At 40.7% G+C, this 21,776-nt stretch overlaps 1 protein-coding gene across 2 annotated transcripts in view; it reads left to right on the top strand.

The window, feature by feature from the left end:
• DNAH11 (dynein axonemal heavy chain 11) overlaps positions 1 to 21,776 on the top strand; it is a gene marked incomplete at its 5' end in the record, with an annotated part of 386,720 nt that overhangs the window by 290,515 nt on the left and 74,429 nt on the right. For both annotated transcript variants that reach the window (XM_080701838.1, XM_080701837.1), the window contains 3 exons: positions 422 to 592; positions 10,313 to 10,548; positions 12,840 to 12,962. In XM_080701838.1, the coding sequence (XP_080557964.1) occupies positions 422 to 592; positions 10,313 to 10,548; positions 12,840 to 12,962 (530 nt within the window). The remainder of the gene's footprint in view (positions 1 to 421; positions 593 to 10,312; positions 10,549 to 12,839; positions 12,963 to 21,776) is intronic.

Raw genomic sequence — 21,776 nt, 5'->3', positions numbered from 1 at the left:
ATACAGGATTGCAGGATCATGGTCAGCCTCAGTAACTTAGTGAGGCTCTCTGCAACTTAGTGAGAACCTGTTTCCAAATAAAAATAAAATAGAGCTGGGGGTATAGCTTAGAGGTAGAATGCCCATGGATTAAATCCCCAGTACCACAAAAAAGGGCATCCAATTCTTTTAAAAAGTATGTTAAGGAACTAATATCCCATCGTGCTACACTCCATTGAAGAGAGTGGGAGAATTACTTGGTGATGATGAGTTTCAAACATAAGAGAGAGTGTAACAGTCAGGCCAGTCAGGAATATTCTAGTCCTTCTAAAGAAGGTGCAGAAGGCCTCAGCCTTAAGCTTGTGCTACAAGGTAATTGCATTAAGCATTTGTTGAGTTGATGCTGATCCTGCTATTACATGTGAGTAGTTTTATCTTCCAGTCCGAGAAGATTCGCTGGGGTCAGAATATTAAGTCCTTCGAAGCTCAAGAGAAGACACTCTGTGGAGACATTCTCCTTACAGCAGCATTTGTGTCCTATGTTGGGTTCTTCACAAAACCGTATCGCCAAGAACTGGTGGACTGCAGTTGGGTTCCATTCCTTCAACAGAAGGTAAGTGCAGCTTCTAACCAACCTGTGGAAGGACCATATTGAAAGTCTAGTGGTAAACACTCCATTTATCCCAGGAACCTTTGCACCACTGTAACACTAGCTGATGGGAAATTGTGAAGATGATTCTAGTGTGTTACATACTTTTTTTTATTTTAATGAGAATTTCCACAGGAAGTGAAAATTTTACAGAGTTATGGTTGGAAAAGTACATTTAAAAATGATAGTGGAAATCAAATTTGGATTATTATGTTATAAAATGAAACTTCTTATTTTCTTACCAAAGTCATGGGTTAATCATTAAAGATTTTTCTTTTTATTGTAATTATTAACACATTAATTATATAAATTATTGAGATTCATTATGATATTTCCATTCATACATAGATCACCTTTCTTCTGCTCCCTCATCCTCTCTTGCCCAGGCACCCATTCAAGTCCCCGAAAGTCCCTCTTCTACTTTTCTACTTTTCAGATTGTCTTTTTTTTCTCTCCAAGTTTCATGTAAGAGACAGAACATGTGATACTTGTCTTTCTGTGTCTGGCTTATTTCACTTGGTGTGAAGTTTTCTAGTTTCATTCATTTTCCTGTAAATGGCATGAAATTATATTAGTGACTTGCTCTGTGTCCTCTTACTGTGTTTGTTTTAAAGTCTATTTTGCCAGCAGCTATTATAAGTATAGCTACTTTCACTTGCTCTCAGATTCCAGTTGCTTCAAATATTATTTTCCATACTCTCTCTCGTTCTGTATGCTCATTTACTGTGAGATGAGTGTCTTATAGGAAGCATATTATTGGTTTCTTCTTTTGTTATATTCAGTCATTCTGTGTCTTTTAGCTGGAGAATTAAGTCTATTTGCTTTCAGAGTAATTCATCAAAGGTAGTTACTTGTGCCTATTTGTCAGTTTTCTTCTGGTTGTTTTGAATATTCCTCATTAATTCTTTTAATCATCTTTATGATTCAATGATTTACTATATTGATAATGTTTGATTCTTTTCTAAGTCTCATTTCTGTTTCTATTTCTCTAGTGGAATTTTTAATTTCACCTGCTATAATGGTGGTAATTATCTTTCTTCCATTTCTGGGTAAAAGTGTCTCTTATATATCTTTCATAAGGCTGTCCTGATGATCACAAGTTCCCTTAGTTTTTGCTTATCTTGGAAGGTCTCTATTTCTTCTTCAATTCTGAAAGATAGCCTTGCTGGGTATCATAATCTTTGTTATCATATACTTGCTTTTAGAACTTAAAATGTTTCATTTCATGCTTTCCTGGTTTATTGGGTTCAGGCTGAGAAATCTGCTATTAGTCTAATGGAATTGTCTTTAAATGTGACTTGCTATATATCTCTTACAGATTTTAAAATTCTTTCTTTGTTCTGAACTTTTAACCATTTGAATATAATATATTATGGTGAGGTTCTTTTCTGGTCATGTTTATTTGAGATTTTATAGGCTTCCTGTGTGTGGATATCCATATCGTTCCTAAAATTAGAGAAATTTTCTGCCATTTTTCATTGAGTAGGTTTTTCTATGCCCTTAACCTTTATTTCTTCTCTTTTTGGGTATGCCAGTAATGCAGATATTTGATCTTTGAATCCCCAGGGTCTTTTATGCTCTCTATACTCATTTTTAAATTCATGTCTGGATATGATATTTTAAAAAACTAATTCAACCTTTGATATTCTTTCTTCTATTTGATCTAGCCTGTTAGCTTTAAGCTGAATTTTATATCTGACTTATACACCTTTCCATTTCCAAGATTTTTCATTTTGTTTTCAAAATCACTCTTTGCCAGTACCTGGGAGGATAAAACAGGAGGATCACAGATTTGAAGACATCTTTAGCAACTTAGTGAGACCTTGTTTCAAAATGAAAAATAAAATTGGCTGGAGGTGTAGCTCAGAGGTAGAATGCACCTGGGTTCAATTCCTAGTCCCCCAAAAAATCACTTTGCTCAACTTCTCATTCATATTCTGCCTTATTCTCCTATTTTTATTTAACTATTTACCTTTCTCTTGGAACTCATTGAGATTTTTTTAAAAATTAATCTTTTGAATTTTTTTTTGTGTGTGGTATTGGGGATTGAGCCCAAGGGGCATTCTACCTTCAAGCTACACCCCCAGCCCAATTTTTTATTCTTTATTTTGAAACAGGGCCTCGCTAAGTTGCGGAGGGCCTCACTAAGTAGCTGAGGCTAACCACGAACCCAGATCCTCCTGTCTCAGCCTCCCAAATTCTGGGATTACAAGCATGTGCCACCACACCTGGCTTTGTTTGATTTGTATATGTGGGGGGTCTGGGGATGGAACCCAGGGGCATTCAACTCCAAGCTATACCCCTGTGCTATTTTGCACTCTTTTTATTTTTGAAACAGGGTCTCACTAAGTTCCAGAGAGCCTCATGAGTAGCTGAGGGTGTTCGTGAACCGTGATGCTCCGGTCTCAAGCCTCCCGAATGCTGGGATTACAAGTGTGTGCCACTATTCCCAGCTAATTATTTTGAAATGTGTGTGTGTGTGTGTGTGTGTGTGTGTGTGTGTGTGTGTGTGTGTGTGTAGTACTGGGGTTCCTGGAAATCCTTCTACTTCCGGGCTACACTCCCAGACCCATTTTATATTTTTTATTTGGAAACAGGGTCTCTTAAACCAGCAAAGCTGGCTTTGAACCTGTGCAATCCTCCTGTCTCTGCCTCCCAAGTACGGGGATTACAAGCATGTGCCACTACGCCTGTCGAATTTTTTAATCAGGCATTTCATTCAGTTCAGAATGTATTATTAAGAGTTATGGATTTTAGGAGATATCATATTACCTTTTTTTTTTATATTTCTTGTGTTTATTGAGAATTGTATATCTAGTGAAATAAATATCTCAATCGCTATTATGGGATGGTCTTCTTAAGTAAGCAGCTTTCTCTTAAAGATGTGTCTTGAGTATAGGTTTGTTGTGCACTCTGAGCAGATATCCAGCGGCATTCCATAGTGTCATCTGCCTGTAGTTTGTTTGACTGTGATTCATGAGCTTGGGTATAGTGCATATCCCATCAGAGTTTGATCTACTGTCTTTGTGGGTGATGCAAGAGTGAGGGCACTTTGTCAGTGCAGGCGTAGATGTTGTAGACTGATCAGAGTATGCGAAGCTCACTCTGCCCAGCTTCTCTTGCAGTGGCCTCAGTAAGTGAGGAGGGTTTTCTCAGGAACTCTGATATTGGCTGTTAGTTAAATGACTCTCCAGCACTGGCTGCTTCAGTAGTGGTGAGGGGCCTGAAACACTTGTCCTCTTAATACACACTGTGATTTGTGTCCAGTACTTTATGGGAAAAGGTAAGGGTAGGAATCACAGTTTCCCCTCGGGGACACTGACACCCAGTCTTGTCAACAGAATACAATCAGACAAGGGGCAGGAGCAACCAATGGAAGGGACCCATGTAAGTGTGGAGAAGGAAGAGTTGTGTTATTCCTCTCTGCTGCCACTGTGGGTGCATCTTCCTAGAAGAGGGGCCTGAGCTCCCCTTGCTGTGCATGTCTGGGGTGGGGGGGCAGTCTCTGGGCTTTTCTCTGCCACCCCTCATTCATTGAGCTGTAGACCCACTAGAGATTGAGCTGGAGTGGCTCACAGCTGAAACCAGACATGATCCCTCTCCACGGAGGTGCATGGAGAGCAGAACTGGGCCCACCCTGGGCAAACCTTCTCTCCGGTCCACCGAGGAAGACTGCCGTCAACTTGAAGTAGTCACAAGAGTGACCTGAACAAACACAAGAGGACTCGGGCTTGGAGAAGAGACCAGGAAAAATGATGAGAAGAAAACTGGAAACTCCAACCCACAAGCAAAGTGAAATCAGAGATATTTTGTGTGTACTGGGGATTGAACTCAGAGATATTCTACATCTGAGCTATATCCCAGCCTTATTTATTTATTTATTTATTTATTTATTTATTTATTTAGTGGTACTGGGGATGGAACCCAGGGGCCTTCTACCTCCAGGCTACACTCTCAGACCTATTTTATATTTTTATTTGGAAACAGGGTCTCTTAAACCAGCGAGGCTGGCTTTGAACCTGCGCAATCCTCCTGTCTCCGCCTCCCAAGCACAGGGATTACAAGCGTGCGTCACCACACCTGGCTCTCCAGCCTTATTTTTCTTTTTATTATGAAACTGGGTCTTACTGAGTTGCTGAGGGCCTCTCTATGTTGTGAGGTCAGTCTTTATTCTACAATCAGTCTTAGCCTCCCCAGATACTGTGATTACAAGTGTCTACTACCACGCCCTACTAATTTGGAATATTTAAAATCATCTGGTTTGAGATACTCCTTGTGCAAATGAAAAAACTATGACACAGGAAGTTTAAATAGCTTGACTGCAGTCATGTAAAATAAGAAAATAGACCTCCTGACTTGCAGGCCTCTGTTTTCTGGGTAACACTGTCATCTCAACTGGCTAGTTGACTCTTAGTGTAAATATCTATCCATTCCTAGTGTCCGTTTAAAGATCTCCTAAACCTCCTTGTGTATGAATGATCCACATTGGCAGTCATGCTTTATGGTTCACAATAGTTTTTCTTTTATGACATAAGTATGTGCTAATGGAATGTTTACAAATTAAATAAAATTAAATGTTTCAGGTGAAGCCCATTATTAAAGGCATCCTATAATCATTTCCTAGTTCTATTGTAACTAAATTATTTAGCATACCTGTAGTTTCAAACCTTGTTTTTATATTGAGGATTTTTTTTTTTTTTTTTTTTTTTTGGTGGTACTGGGGTTCCTGGAAGCCCTTCTACCTCGGGGCTACACTCCCAGACCTATTTTTACATTTTCATTTTGGAAACAGGGTCTCCTAAGCCAGCGCACGACTGGCTTCGAACCTGCGCGATCCTCCTGTCTCTGCCTCCCAAGCGCGGGGATTACAAGCGTGCGCCACCACGCCCGGCTGAGGATTTCTTTAAAAAGATCATCTCTATGTTATTCCCTAAAACTTCAAGGTAGTTCTTTACATATTACTACTATAAAATGTGCTTGTGTATCTGAGGCTAAGTGGTTCTGCTAATTTTGCCCAATTCTTATTACACTGTGTGTTCAAAAGTGTCAGTTGAAATGAGTGCAGTGGAGCACACCTGAGGTCCCAGTCCTAGGGAGGCTGAGACAAGAGGATCACAGGTTTGAGGCCAACAGCGTGCTGTAACTTAGTAACAGCCTATTTCTAAATAAAAAATAAAATAGGGATGGGGTGTAGTTTAGAGGTAGAATGCCACTGGGTTCAATTCCGAGTACCAAAAATAGAAAGAAAAAAAAAGTGCCAGGTGCCTCTTTCTTCTCTGACATTTTTTCTCAGTTTCATCTTCTCCGTGGTTGAGTCTTTCTGTGTCTGTTCAGGTCACTCCTCTGACTACTTCAAATTGACAATAGTTTTCCTCAGGGGTCTTTTCTGCATCCATGGCCATCAATAAAGTGTTCTCACATGGTGTGGGCTGGCATTGTCTTGGATGCCCAGCACTCTGACGGGCTAGGTAATCAAGCAATTCAAGCCATCGTATGTGGGTACAATAACTACAGGTCCCTCCCCCTTTCAGCTTTAGAAGTCAAAGTTATACAAAGCCTCCAATTGTTTCAAGTTGCTCATATTAAGTAGAAAATAGGAGATAAAAGCCATGCATCCCTTGCTAACAGGAGGATGCTTATTTCTAAAAGTAACTAAATTGTCTATGTCTTTGAGGAAATTATGTATTGGGACAAATACCAGACTTGTTCCTATCACTAGGAGAAAGAGTTTGATTGTGTTTGTACATGATCCTGGGGATTGAACCCAGGGCGTTGCACATGCTAGACAACTGTCTTACTACTAAGATACACCCCTAGCCTGAATCCATCTTAAAATAGCATTGCGGGCCCGCCATGGTGGTGCACACTTGTAATCCCCATGCTTGAGAGGCGGAAATAGGAGGATCGCGCAGGTTCGAAGCCAGCCTCTCTGGCTTAAGAGATCCTGTTTCTAAATAAAAATATAAAATAGGTCTGGGAGTGTAGCCTGGAGGTAGAAGGGCTTCCAGTACCACCAAAAATAAAATAAATTAATTAAATTAAATAGCATTGCAAGCCCTTGTGGTGGTATACATCTGTAATCTCAGTACTTAGGAGGCTGTGACAGGAGGATTGCAGGATCAATACCAGCCTCAGCAACTTAGTGAGACTTTCAGCAACGCAGCAAGACTCTGGTTTTTTTTTTGTTTTTGTTTTTTGGTTGGTTTTTTTTTTTTTTTGTGGTACTGGGGTTCCTGGAAGCCCTTCTACCTCCCAGACCTATTTTATATTTTTGAAACAGGGTCTCTTACGGCAGCGCGGCTGGCTTCGAACCTGCACGATCCTCCTGTCTCAGCCTCCCAAGTGCGGGGATTACAAGCGTGCGCCACCACGCCCAGCAGCAAGACTCTGTTTTAAAGCAAAATTTAAAAAAAAAAAAAATTTTTAAGGGGGGTGTTAGTATAGCTTGAAGGTAGAATGCCTCTGGGTTCAATCTCGAGTAACACAAGGAAAAAAAATAGCATCGCAGTGAGGAACAGTGGAATAAAGTGCTCCTTTTCCCATATTGTTATGGATTCACATCCTAGCCTCACTGGGGGTGGGGGGAGGGGCGGGGTCCTTTCCTCATGGTTTCCTGAAGCTCTGTGGCCAAGCGGTAAACCAGACTCCAAGTGCTGCCCAGGCCCCACTGCGTCCCGCAGGCAGGGCTTCTGTCTCCACCGAGAGGCGCATCTCCACGTTAGCCCCCACCGAGCCACGGGCTGGCTCTCCAGGCCTCTTGCTCATTTTGGTAGAGGAAGAGAAGGAAGATTTTTTTTTTTTTTTTTTTTTTTTTTGGTGGTACTGGGGTTCCTGGAAGCCCTTCTACCTCCGGGCTACACTCCCAGACCTATTTTTTTATATTTTTATTTGGAAACAGGGTCTCCTAAGCCAGTGCACGCGGCTGGCTTCGAACCTGCGCGATCCTCCTGTCTCTGCCTCCCAAGCGCGGGGATTACAAGTGTGCGCCACCACGCCCGGCAAGATTGATTTTTTTTTTTTTTTTTTAAAGGGTGAAGGAAAGGAAGAGATGGTGGGAGAGAGAAGATGGTGGGAAGGAAGAGAGGGGAAGAAAAAGAGGGATAGGAAGAAATCTGTGGGGGGGTGGGTACTGGGGTTGGGACCCAGGGGCATTCTACCTCCAAGCTACACCCCCCAGCCCTGTTTCTTTTCTTTATTTTGAAGCAGGGTCTCACTGAGTTGGAAAGGGCCTCACTAAGTAGCTGAGGCTGCCTGCAAACTGCAATTCTCCTGCCTCAACCTCCCGAATGCTGGGATTACAAACGTGCACCACCACACCTAGCTCAAGAAATCTTTTAAAAAATATTTACTTTTGCGGCACTGGCGATCGAATGCAGGGACACTTATCAATGAGCTACACATCCAGTCACTTAAAAAAATTTTTTTTTCAAATTTTGAAAGTGTCTTATTAAGTTACCTCAGGCTGCCCTCAAACCTGTGACCCTCCTGTCTCAGACTCCAAGTCCTGAGATGTGAGACTGTAAGCAACTGAAAACCCTAGTTTAAAGGACAATGGTTGTTCTTTACAAAAAATACACATGATGATGAATTTACTAAGGAGTTCATTTGTTTGGGGAAGCGTGTTTCCATGTTGGCCTCCTGTCAAGTCTTGAGGCCAGCTCTTTATTTATCCTGTTCATTCTGCTGTCCCCAGGCAGTGTGTCGCATACACAAAGCTCACCGGATAGCAGATGTGGAGACAGGAGACTGGAGGATGGCAGGTTTGAGGCCAGCCTTGGCAATTTAGCAAGACCCTCAGGAACTTAGTGAGACCCTGTTTCAAATTAAAAAATAAAATAAGGTTGGGAATGTAGGTCAGCAGTAGAATGGAGAATGGCCTTGGGTTTAATCCCCAATATGTATACACACACACACACACACACACACACACACACACGTGTACATGCACACACATACACGCGCGCACACATGCACATGTACACACATAATAAACACACAAACAAACAGGAAGGGCTGGAGTGGGGCTCAGAGGTAGAATGCCCTGGGTTCAATCCCCAATATGTACACACACACACACACACACACACACACACACACACACACACATACACGTACATGCACACACACACATACACGTATACACACATGCACATGACACACATAGTAAGCACACAAACAAACAGGAAGGGCTGGGGTGGGGCTCAGAGGTAGAATGCCCTGGGTTCAATCCCCAATATGTACACACACACACACACACACACACACATACACGTACATGCACACACACACATACACGTATACACACATGCACATGACACACATAGTAAGCACACAAACAAACAGGAAGGGCTGGGGTGGGGCTCAGAGGTAGAATGCCCTGGGTTCAATCCCCAGTATGTATACACACACACACACACACACACACACATACATGTATACACACATGCACATGACACACATAGTAAACACACAAACAGGAAGGGCTGGGGTGGGGCTCAGAGGTAGAATGCCCTGGGTTCCATCCCAGTACCAAGGACATGGAGCACTTAATCAGTTTTTGGAGTTGATGAATAAATAAATGAATAAGTGAATAAAGAAATTCCTTGCCGGGCGTGGTGGGGCATGCTTGTAATCCCAGCATTCGAGAGGCTGAGACTGGAGGATTGCGGTTCGCAGACAGCCTCAGCTACTTAGTGAGGCCCTCCACAACTTAGTGAGACCCAGTTTCAAAATAAAAGAATATAAAAAAAATTAGGGCAGGGGGTATGGCTTGGAGGTCAAATGCCCCTGGGTTCCATTCCCAGACCTGCAAAATAATTAATAATAATAATAATAATAATAATAATAATAATAATAATAGAGAGAAAGAAAGAAAGTCCTTATAAATTCCTCTTTTTCCTCCTCCTTCTGGGCAAAATCCACCTATTTTTGTAGAGTGATCCTCCTTCTTTACAATAGGTTTCTTTTCTCCCTTTTCTCTGCTGTCTCCCTTCTCCCCCATTCCCCTCCACCCTGTCTCTCTCTCCTTCCCTCTCTTCCTGTCTTTCTTCCTTCTCTCCATCCCTCCACTCCCCAGTCTTCTGTCTCAGAGAACACTCAGTGTTCCTTCTGTGCAGTGAAGGCTTAGTGATTTTCCTCTGTGAGCAGAGGTTTCTATCTAAGGTCCAAAGCATAACTGAGAAGCCAACAGGACTCCAGAGGACTGAATATATTTTACTATCCCATCGCAGAAAAGGCAATCCTCTCTCGTGTTGGTGCACAGGAAAAGATGAACCATCTGAACAGGACAAGCAGTTCAGCGCTGCTTGTGAGGATCATTGTTTCTTGGGCAGGAAAATTTCTGAGGTCCTGCCATTCTTCCTAGTGTCTAAATCTCCTTCCCTTTATTAAAATAGCTACAAATACTTGTGTAGGACACCATCCTTTGCAGTCGAAGCCAAGTAGATGTAGTTAATAAACTAGATTTCGAGTCCCACAGTTGACAGGACTCTGAGAGGTAAATACTGGACCAATCAGGTCGAATTGTATTTCGCGATGAGAGTTGCATTTGCCTTCTGCAAAGGGTTTGTGCGTGTTCCCTTGGAGTGAGTCTCTTCCTCCTAGTCTCGAGCTCTTTTCCTGTCATGCCGAGTCTTCTTCCACTACTTAGCCGCCAGTTCATTGCATTCCACTTTGATTTTAAAGGTTTCCATCCCATTAACGGAAGGCCTGGACTTGATCACCGTGTTGACAGATGATGCTACAATCGCTGCCTGGAATAACGAAGGACTCCCCGGCGACAGGATGTCCACCGAAAACGCCGCCATCCTGACACACTGCGAGCGCTGGCCCCTGATGATTGATCCCCAGCAGCAGGGGATTAAGTGGGTCAAGAACAAGTACGGAGCCGACCTGAAAGTCACACATTTAGGCCAGAAAGGGTATGTGGATTTGGAAGCATTAGCTTTGTGCTGAGCTGTTACCAAGTAGGTCTGACTTTATACACTTTTGGCCTTTGGAGAGCTCTCTGCCACTTACTTATTTAGATATTTATTTATTGTGGTCCTGGGGATAAAACCCAGGAGCATTCTGCCTCCAAGCTACATGCCCAGTCCTATTTAAATTTAGGTTTTGAGACAGGGTCTTTCTAATTTTCAAAGGGCCTTGCTAAGTTGCCAGGGCTGGTCTTGAACCTTTGATCCTCCTGTCTTAGCCTCCCTGAGATTACAGGTGTGTACTACCACACTCCTCAGCTTATTTTTTAATTTTCTTATGCTTTTATTGGTGTGTTGTAATTATACAACATAATGAAGTTCCCAGAGATAGACATCCGCAGTAGGTTTCTGACATTCTGAACTATTAATTTGATGTTGTTTCTTTGCCTGCTCATGTTTCATACACACTATCTTTTCTTTTCTTTTCTTTTCTTTTCTCTTTTCTTTTCTTTTCTTTTCTTTTCTTTTCTTTTCTTTTCTTTTCTTTTCTTTTTGTGGTACCAAGGATAGAACCCAGGGGCATTCTACCTCTGAGCTATACCCCCAGCTCTATTTTTTTATTCTTTATTTTGAAACAGGGTCTCACTGAGTTGCAGAGGGCCTCACTAAGTAGCTGAGTTTGGTTGCAAACAGCGATTCTCCTGTCTCAGCCTCCCAAATGCTGGGATTACAAGCATGCGCCACCACGCCTGGCCACACTATCTCTTTTGAAAGGTGTTCATGTTGGGCAGCATCCAATCACTTGGAAAAATCAGGTTGAAGGTTGGAACAAACACTGTATTCAAGAGGAAAAGTAGATAATTTTATTAAGGCTAAGAATGGAAAGATGATTCATTGTATTTCTTTTCTAGAGTGTTTTGTAGATGGTAATACAAGAATTGCCAACTCTAAGCCAGGCATGGTGGTGCACGCCTGAAATCCCAGTACTTGGGAGGCTGAGACAGGAGGATCACAGGTTTGAGACCAGCCCCAGCAACTTAGTGAGATCCCCCACAACTTAGAGAGACATAGTTTCAAAATAAAAAATGAAATACGACTGAAGGGCCAGGCGTGGTGGCGCACGCTTGTAATCCCCGCGCTTGGGAGGCTGAGATAGGAGGATCGCACGGGTTCGAAGTCAGCCTCAGCTACTTAGTGAGGCTTTCAGCAATTTAGTGAGACCCTGTTCCCAAATAAAATATAAGAAAGGTCTGGATGTATATTCCGGAGGTAGAAAGCCTCTGGGTTCCACCCCCAGTACCCCCCCCAAAAAAAATATAGGACTGAAGGTGTAGTTCAAAAGTAGGATGCCCCTAGATTTAATCCCTTGTACCAAGAAAAAAAAAAAAAAAAGAATTGCCAACTATAGGTATATACTGGTTTAAGGATGTTTGCAATTAAATTCCTAAATGTATTCTGTGCCAATAGCAGAATTATAACACAGCTACAAGTCCCAATATGGGAGGCCTGATTTTTTAGTCAGGTTTCATCTATCACTTTTGAGAACTGAATCTACTCTGAAATGTTCTGTCACTGTATCCTGATGACACTACTGTCCCATAAGTAGAAAGCTAAGTCTTGTTGGTCTGCAGTAAATGATGAATTTTGTGGGAGGGGATGTTGCTCTGTGGTAGCACACTTGCCTTGAGTGTACAAGGCCCTGAGTTCAATCCCCAGCGCGGAAAAAAAATTGGTCTTATTAATATTTAACTTGCTCTCACCATCTAATTTTTACACATAAGGTGAAACAAGGAGTTTCTGTAGTTATATATATATAAACATGGTCTTTGCTTATCTGAATATTTGGGCAAAATTATTTCTGATGGGGAGAGACTCTTTAGAGAGTGGGCCTGAAGTAATATGATTGTTCATCATTTTACATGACTGAACTTATAGGTTTAAAACCTAAACACTTGCTAAAAGCACAGCACATTTAACATAATTGGAATTGTTGATTTTAAAAGACCCATCAAATGAATTTAAATTATATTTAGGTCACTTACACTTATTTCAGTCACTGGTTCTTATCAAAGGCAACTAACTTACACTTGGAAAATATGACTGTAAAATGTATCACAAAATTTGATCTCTAGTTTTTGTGTAATCTGATTATATAATACTACTTTATAAAAGTTTTCTCTGTTAGTTTGTCCCCTTTAAGTATTTACATTAAATAAAATTTAATAATATAAATAATCTTGAACAATTTTTCTATGCTTATTTACATGTTCTCACCTCTGTGCTGGTGGAATGTGAAGGTTTCTGAATGCCATCGAAGCTGCCGTGGCCTTCGGTGATGTCATCTTAATGGAAAACCTCGGGGAAACGATTGATCCCGTCCTCGGCCCACTGCTTGGCAGGAACACGATTAAAAAAGGAAAGTAAGTATTATTGAATTTTAATGCATATGGTGTGCTAAATGAGTTTGATCATAAGCATCTGTTCCTTAGCCTCGCAGCCAGCGACGATCTGTGGAAGGTGCTATGTGATATGTCTGAGGTTCCAGTCCATGGTACCTATGCTCCAAGACCAAATCAAATTCAGCATGACCCAGCCTTGATGACTATGTGTTGGTGGATTTAAATTTGGTACTCAAGGCTGAGACAGGAGGATCGCGGTTTGCGGACAGCCTCAGCTACTTAGTGAGGCCCTTTGCAACTCAGTGAGATCCTGTTTCAAAATAAAGAATAAAAAATAGGGCTGGGGTGTAGCTTGGAGGTAGAATGCTCCTGGGTTCCATTCCTAGTACCATCATCATCATCATCATCATCATCATCATCATCATAAATTTGGTACTCAATTTCTGACTTATGGACCAGTAAACCATTCTCACCCATCTGAGAATAACTGTATTTAATTTGCAAAAAACTTTGAGAATGTTTTCCTAGTATATGTGTACCACTCATATGCTTATTTATTTAATATTTTTATTTAAATAGACTTGCAATTGCCATTGTTTTCTTAAGCTGCTCTGCCCCTAGTAATAGCATTCACAAAATTATGGACTTGATGGGCATAGTGATACATGTTTCTAATCTCAGTACTTAGGAGGCTGACACAGGAGGATTCCAGGTTCTGGGCCAGCCTCGGCAATTTAGCAACACAGTAAGACACTGTTTCCAAATAAACAAAATAGGGCTTGGGATATAGCTCAGACAGTACCAAAAATTTAAAAAATGTGGCCTGATTGTGCTAGCCCTGTTTTCTAATATAATTAAAATATATATAACCAACCACAGAGGGAGAGAGGGAGAGGGAGAGGGAGGGAGGGAGGGAGGGAGGGAGGGAGAGAGAGAGAGAGAGAGAGAGAGAGAGAGAGAGAGAGAGAGAGAGAGAGAGAGAAGAGAGAGAGAGAGAGAATCCCCCTGTAATAGTAGTAAAAAGACAGCAATAGGGAAACACCCCACCTCACCAGTGAGCCACAGAGACTGCCCCAGTGGCTGCCATTCCCCAGGGCACCGAAGCCATTTCTGAGAAGTCATCGTGTTATTCGTCTCTAATCAAGCCTGGATGGGCCCAGAGGAGACTATGGCATTCCAAGAGCTCCTGGTCCCTCTTCAGTCAAGAGAGAAATACTCACTGAATTACCTCACTGGATTGCCTACTCTTTTCTTTTTCTTTTGTTTTTCTCCCACAGAGGTATAATTTTAACTTCCCCAAACTCATTCTTCTTTGCCACCCACTCTGCCTCGAAGGTACCTGGCCCCTTTTCATCGCTAGATTATTCCTGTCAAGTCGAAGTGGAAATGGGCCCGCTTAAGGGTGACTAACTTCTTAGTGTCTAAACTGTTAGTATGTTATTTATTTTACAACTCACCAAGTCAATCCATTTAGAGTAACTGACAACTTATAATTGTTTAATAAACCAAAATTTACCCAGATATGCATTTAGAACAATCTGATAAACCGCTTGACAAACCACAACTCTTAACATAAATCTAATTGTAGCTGTGTCTGATGTGTTAAAAATACAGTGTAAAATCATGAATGTCACTAAAGTGGAATCCTTATTATTAAGGCGCTGACTCTATTATGAAGACCTAAAATCTTTGTCAGTGAAATACATCCTCTCTGAGCTTTAACTTCAACTTCCAGTAGCACAATTTAGGCGTAAAGAATTTGATGAAGCCGGGCGTGATGGCGCATGCTTGTAATCCCAGCATTCCCGAGGCTGAGACCAGAGGATCGCAGTTCGTGGACAGCCTCAGCTACCTAGTGAGGCCCTTTGCAACTCAGTGAGACCCGGTTTCAAAATAAAGAATAAAAAATAGGGCAGGGGGTGTAGCTCAGAGGTCAAATGCCCCTGGGTTCCATCCCCAGACCCGAAAAAAAAAAAAAGAATTTGATGGACTATCACATACATATTTGGATAATCTGAAATGTCCAAGGAGTCATGATTTTTCCCCCCAGTATGGATATAATTATCAATGAGGATTTCAGAAATCTTTGATTTTAGGGCATAGTTGACCTAAAGTAGCAAGTTTTTGTCACAGATCTTTGTTTCAAAATAGTGGCGTTTGCACTGTGTTAGGCCCTCCAGTGTGGTCCAGGCCTTTCTTTGCTTCGTGCTGACTGCATCCCATCTGCCCACTGGTCTCCAGCCCAAAGGGTGGCTAAAGTCACGCTGCTTTTATCATCACTCTCCTGTTCTAGAACTCATCAAGAATTTTCTATTTTATCTGCTGCACTGAATCGATCTGAAGCTCTTCCATAAAACCTCAGATGTTTACCTGTTTTCTATTTCCAAATTACCTCACCAACTTTACATTCTTACTGCTTCTTCACACAAATCCTCTTTCCTCCTCAGATGTGCTTTTTTTTTTTTTTTTTTTTTTTTTGCGGGTCTGGGGATGGAACCCAGGGGCATCCGACCTCCGAGCCACTCCCCCTGCCCTATTTTTTATTCTTTATTTTGAAACCGGGTCTCACTGAGTTGCAGAGGGCCTCACTAAGTAGCTGAGGCTGTCCGTGAACCGCGATCCTCCGGTCTCAGCCTCCCGAATGCTGGGATTACGAGCGTGCGCCACCACGCCCGGCTGATGTGCTCTTTTGCTTACTCTTTCTTTCCACAAATCCCATATCTATCTACTTTTTTCTGGAGTTACTATTATTGAGCCAGTAGCAGGTAAATGTTAAAATCAAGTGGAATTTTAATTTTTCATATTTAATGCCTTCCACACATAGTACATTCTATCCTGTGTCACTTTGCCCTTTTTTTGTTTCTGTTACAATATGCTTTATTTTTTCACTCTTACATATTTTTTTAACTCATTATAGGTTCTCTGTGGATAAGAGTCATATATAACATGCCTTTAAACAAAAGATAAACTGGATAGGAATGGTGGTACCCACATGCCCGTAATCCCAGTACTTAGAAGGCTGAGACAGGAGGATTATAGGTTTGAGACCAGCCTCAGCAACTTAGAGAGGCCCTCAAGACCCTGTTTCAAAATTAAAAAAAAAAAAAATGAAGTAGGACCAGGAGTGTAGCTCAGAGGTAGAATGCCACAGAAGCCCCCTACACACAAATTAATAAATGAAGAATAAACAATATGAAAATGGAGCAAAAATAATGTAGACTTATTTCTGGCACTGTGGCAGATTAGATATATAAATACTGATGAACAATTAAATATATTAGTTAAAATATTAAAGACAAGCTGAACATGGTGGCACACGTTTGTAATCTTGGTAATCTTGGGAGACTGGGGAGAATCATAAAGATTCCTATGTCTTAAAGCTGCAGGCCACCCATCTATGTATGGGTAAATTTGTTTAACAATAATAAACAAAAATCTGTGCTGTAGCATAGAGATTTCTTTCTCTGCCATGACCCTGGGAAGGAGTGGGGAAAATATCCCCCTAGAATTTTGAACCAGAAACTTTCCTCTTATGAGTATACAAGATGCATTTTTCTCTAAAACTTATTTTTTTTTACTTTTTAATTTTTGGGGGGTGTTTGTGGTGCTGGGGATCAAACCCAGGGGCATTAGCTCCAAGTCATACCCCTAGACCTATTTTATTTTTATTTTTGAAACAAGTTGCTAGGTTGATGAGAATCTCACTACTTGCTGAGGTTGTCCTCAAACGTGTAATCCTCCTGTCTCAGCCTCCAAAGTACTGAGATTACAGGCATGCACCACCATGCCCAGGTTCCAGTCACTCATTTTAATGTGGCCTTGGGTGGGTTATGATGCAGTAAATGAAAACAAACAAACAAAAATTCTGTCTGGAATTAATGTAATAAATCCAGACCTTAGAGGATTGCCACGGATATATTTCCAAGGAACAGGAGGCAAGGGTCACAAAATGCACAGGGAAGGACTATACCATGAACAAGAACAAGAGCCAACACAATGGAATCTTAATCTCGTTGCTTTACTTGCTATTTCTTTTATTGTTAATTAAAATGCACTTAGTAGTCACAGTTCCTTTTGTATGAACTATCAGTGGTTAACTTTTGATCACTTTTCCCATTAGTTGTTTCATTGCTTTATTCCTCCGTTTTTTCCCTTCCGCTTGTATACATTTTCTTGTTTTCCAGCATTATTTTAAATTCATTCTCTCTTTACTCATGTTCCTTTCTAACATTTTCCGTGAGGTTTGGCAAAAGAAAGATGGTTGATGCCATTATCAACCCACTGTCTCGAACTAGGCACATGTCCATTTTGAAGAGTGCTTTAGGACTCCGCAATCGGGATTATACTCTAGTTTGTTGCTGTTAGAGATTAGCATTGGAGTAGAAGCACTAAGATGAAATTTGGTTAAACTCTTCCTCTGTTCTATTGTAGCTTAGCGATTTGGGGTAAAATAATTGGCCTTGTCTTTTGGTTTGTTTGTTTGTTTGTTTGTTTTAATCTGGTGAGAAAGAAGTACAAAAAGAGAACGTATAATAGTCATAGGATATATAGCTAATATAGCTATTCAGTCTATTTTAATTCCTTGGAGTAGTTAACCTATGACAGGTCAATATGTGGGCGCCGTGAGAATGAGCCAGATGGAAGGCATTGTTCCTGGGATGTGGGAGTGCGGACAAACTCTGGTGCTGCGACGCAGCAATGGGCTGAGGGGTGGGGAGGAGAGAGGGAAGGAGTCAGTCATAGTTAGTCTTTAAATTTTAAGTGACTTCCTAGAAAAAGAGGGTTTTGCTTTTGTTTTTTAAATGTTAGTTTTTCAGACCAATCCAATTCTATGAAACACATGATATGCAACATTAAGCATATTAATAGCCAGGCGTGGTGGCGCACGCTTGTAATCCCTGCGCTTGGGAGGTGGAGACAGGAGGATCGCGCAGGTTTGAAGCCAGTGGCGCTGGCTTAAGAGACCCTGTTTCCAAATAAAAATATATAAAAAAAAAATAGGTCTGGGAGTATAGCCCTGAGGTAGAAGGGTTCCATTCCCAGTACCACAAAAATTTAGCATATTAATAGGCCTTTGTCTACCACTCAAATTATCATCAGCATCTTAAGCCACCTTTGTGGAACTGCTTGCTCCCATTCTGTCTATTCTTCCAAAGTTCTCAAGGCTCTAAATTTTGCTTATCTCCTCATCACTTTATTTAAAATAGTTTTATCATGTATAGATGTATTCCCAAACAGTATATTGTCTGGCTTTGTTTGATTTGGGGCTGTAAAAAATTTCATTATATTGAATATCATTTAAAGGGACTTGATTATTTGTACTCAATTTTTTTTTTTTTTTTTTTTTTTTTTTTTTTTTTTTTTTGGCGGGTCTGGGGATGGAACCCAGGGGCATTTGACCTCCGAACCACACTCCCTGTCCTATTTTTATTCTTTATTTTAAAACAGGATCTCACTAAGTTGCAGAGGTCCTCACTAAGTAGCTGAGGCTGTCCACAAATCGCGATCATCCGGTTTCAGCCTCCCAAATGCTGGGATTACAAGTGTGCACACCATGCCTGGGTATGTACTCAACATTTTTAAAGATTTGTATTTATATTTTTATAAATTTCAAGATTTATATTTATATTAATATTTATATTGTTCTAGCTCTAATTATTTTTATTTCTTTTTATTTGTCTACTTATTTATTTATGTGCTGGGAATGGAACCCAGGGCTTTGCATATACTAAAAATGTGTCCTACTACAGTTATATCCCAGCCCCTCATTTTTACTATTGTAATATTCAATGGTAGGACTATTATTTAATTCATTTAAAGTTGTTATGGAAGGACATTCAGGCTATTTTCACATTTTTAGGTATTAGAAGTCATGCAGCTATGAATATTACTTTTATTTTATTTTATTTTTGGTACTGGGTCTTAAAGCCAGGGCATTTTACCTCCAGGCTACACCCCAACTCCATTTTATTTTTATTTTGAAACAGGATCTTGCTAGATTACTGAAGATCTCCTAACTGAGTTGATGAGTCTGGCCTCAAACCTCTGACCCTCCTGTACTCAGCTTCCCAAGTACTGGGATTAAGGTCTGTGCCACCGTGCACAGCTTCTGTGGCCAAATATTTATATACATATCTACAGGTACCCAGAGCAAGACAGTCTTCAGAGTTTGTACTTTGAACTAGAATAGCTGGGTTGTAGAATACAACCATCTGTAAAAGATAATGTCAAATGGCTTTCCAGAATGTCTACACGTTTGTTAGCTCATCACTACTGTGTAAAAAGTTTTGGAGTCTTTCAGAGAACTGAATTGGGAACTTTAATTTGCTTTTAAAATGCCCAAAACTTCTGTATTTGATACTATTATCCACCTCTTCTTATGTGGAAGCATTTCTACTTTTTCTACCTTTTTTTTTTTTTTTTTTTGGTGGTAGTACAGGGGATGGAACCCTTCTACCCCTGGGCTACACTCCCAGACTTATTTTTTATTTTTTATTTGGAAACAGGGTCTCTTAAGCCACCAAGACTGGCTTACGAACCTGCGTGATCCTCCTGTCTCAGCCTCCCAAGCGTGGGGATTACAAGCGTGCGCCACCAGGCCTGGCTCTACCCCTGTTTTTGAATGAAAAAGTTAAAGATACAACCAGGTTTAGTGGCACATGTCTATAATCCCAATACTTAGGAAGCCAAGACAGGAGGATCACAGCCTCAACGTCAGCCTCAGCAACTTAGCAAGACCCTGTTTCAAAAATACATACAAGCTGGGCCTGGTGCTTCAGTAACTTTGATGTCCTTTGCAACTTAGTGAGACCCTGTTTCAAAATAAGGATAAAAGAGGGCTAGGGGTGTAGCTTGGAGGTAGAATGTCCCTGGGTTCAATTCCCAGTACTGAAAAAAAAATACATACATACAGGGATGGAGGTGTAGCTCAGAGGTAGCATGCCCATGGGGTCAACATCCAGTACCAAAAATAAAAAAGTAAATAAATAAAATTAAAGGACATTATGTGATTTGCTTGTTTCTTGTTCTTGCAGTGCTAGGGGTTAAGTCCAGAAGCTTCATCCCCAGCACTTTTTATTTTTTGTTTTGTGACAGGGTCTCACAAAGATGCCCAGGCTGTCCTTGAACTTGTGATCTCCCTGTCTCAGCCATTTGGGTAGCTGAGATAGGACACTATGTTTTAAAAATAGTTTTTTTTTTTTCAGAAGAGCTTAGTACTTTAATATTTTAATATATATGATTGTGTGTGTGTGTGTGTGTGTGTGTGTGTGTGTGTGTGTGTGTGTGGTACTGGGGTTCTTGGAAGCCCTTCTACTTCCAGGCTACACTCCCAGACCTATTTCTACGTTTTTTTGTTTTTTTTGTTTTTTTTTTTCAGGTCTGAGGATGGAACCCAGGGGGGCATTCTACCTCTGAGCTTTTTTTTTTTTTTCCCCCTCTATTATTTTTTTACCTCTATTATTTTTTACCCTCTGCTCTTTTTTTTTTATTATTATTCTTTATTTTGAAACCGGGTCTCACTGAGTTGCAGAGGGCCTAAGTACCTTGAGGCTGTCTGTGAACCGCGATCCTCTGGTCTCAGCCTCACGAATGCTGGGATTACAAGCATGCGCTACCATGCCCAGCTTATTTTATACTTTTTTGTTTTTGGAAGCAGGGTCTCTTAAGCCAGCACGGCTGGCTTTGAACCTGCGCGATCCTCCTGTCTCCATCTCCCAAGCGCGGGGATTACAAGCGTGCACCACCACACCCAGCTATTATATATATGATTTTTATCAGATTTTTTTAAAAAGTGAATGTTTCTGTTCCTCCATCTAACACTTTAAAAAAAATAAGAAACTTTTAAACTATTCATATGTATGCAAACTGCAAATTAATATAGAAAAATAAGACTAGATTGTTAGAGAGAAGGGTTATTCTTTGTTTAATAAAATAAATAAAAATTTGGAGAAAATGATATAAAGAAAATTGAGAAAATGTTGATATGGCTTTGTTTAATAGAGATGCCCATTTGCAATAGGAAAGGGGCATTGTAGTTGTACATCTTAATGGAGTACAGGATGGTAAGGGCATACATGCACACATCACCCAATTAGCCCTTACCCAGTTTCTACCCCATTTCCTCCCTCCTCCCTCTTCCTTATGTTTGGCTTAGTGATTGACTTCGACATGTTTGTGAATGTACATCATGTACATTAGGGAATTTCCCTCTTCCCCTCCCATCACCTCAGTTGGGTCGCCATATTTGCTCATCTATAGTTTCTCCTTTGTCTAGAGTTCCTCCTATGACCCATTTTTCTCCCTAGCTTCCACATATTAGGAAGACCATCCTATGCTTATTTTTTGTGACTGACTAATCTCACTTAGCATAATGTTCTCCAGTTCCATCCATTTCCCTGTAAATGATGTAATTTTGTTCTTTATGGGTGATTAAAATCCCATTACTCTATATAATTGTGTACATATTCCATAATTTTGTCATCCATTCATCTGTTGACGGACATCTTGTCTGGTTCCATAGTTTGGCAATGGGGAATTATGAAGCTGAAGCTGTGAACATAGATACACATGCATTTATCTGGTAGTTTGGTTTCCATTCTATTGGTAGTTTGGTCCCAGAAGTAGTATTTCTGGATCATATGATAAGTTTGTTCCCATTCTTCTAAGGATCCTCCATACTGCAACAGGAAAATAAATTTTGACTTTACCTTGGTCATACCTCAAACTAATCCACAATTTTTAGATTCTCCAATGGATCTTTCTGTTTTGATCTCCAACAATTAGAATTTTACATGGTTTGGGGGCCCCTTTTATTTCTGTAGTACTCTATACAAT

The sequence above is a fragment of the Muscardinus avellanarius genome (assembly GCF_963383645.1).
Source record: "Muscardinus avellanarius genome assembly, chromosome: 9".
Classification (NCBI taxonomy): Eukaryota; Metazoa; Chordata; class Mammalia; order Rodentia; family Gliridae; genus Muscardinus; species Muscardinus avellanarius.
This window is presented reverse-complemented; position numbering and strand designations above follow the sequence as displayed.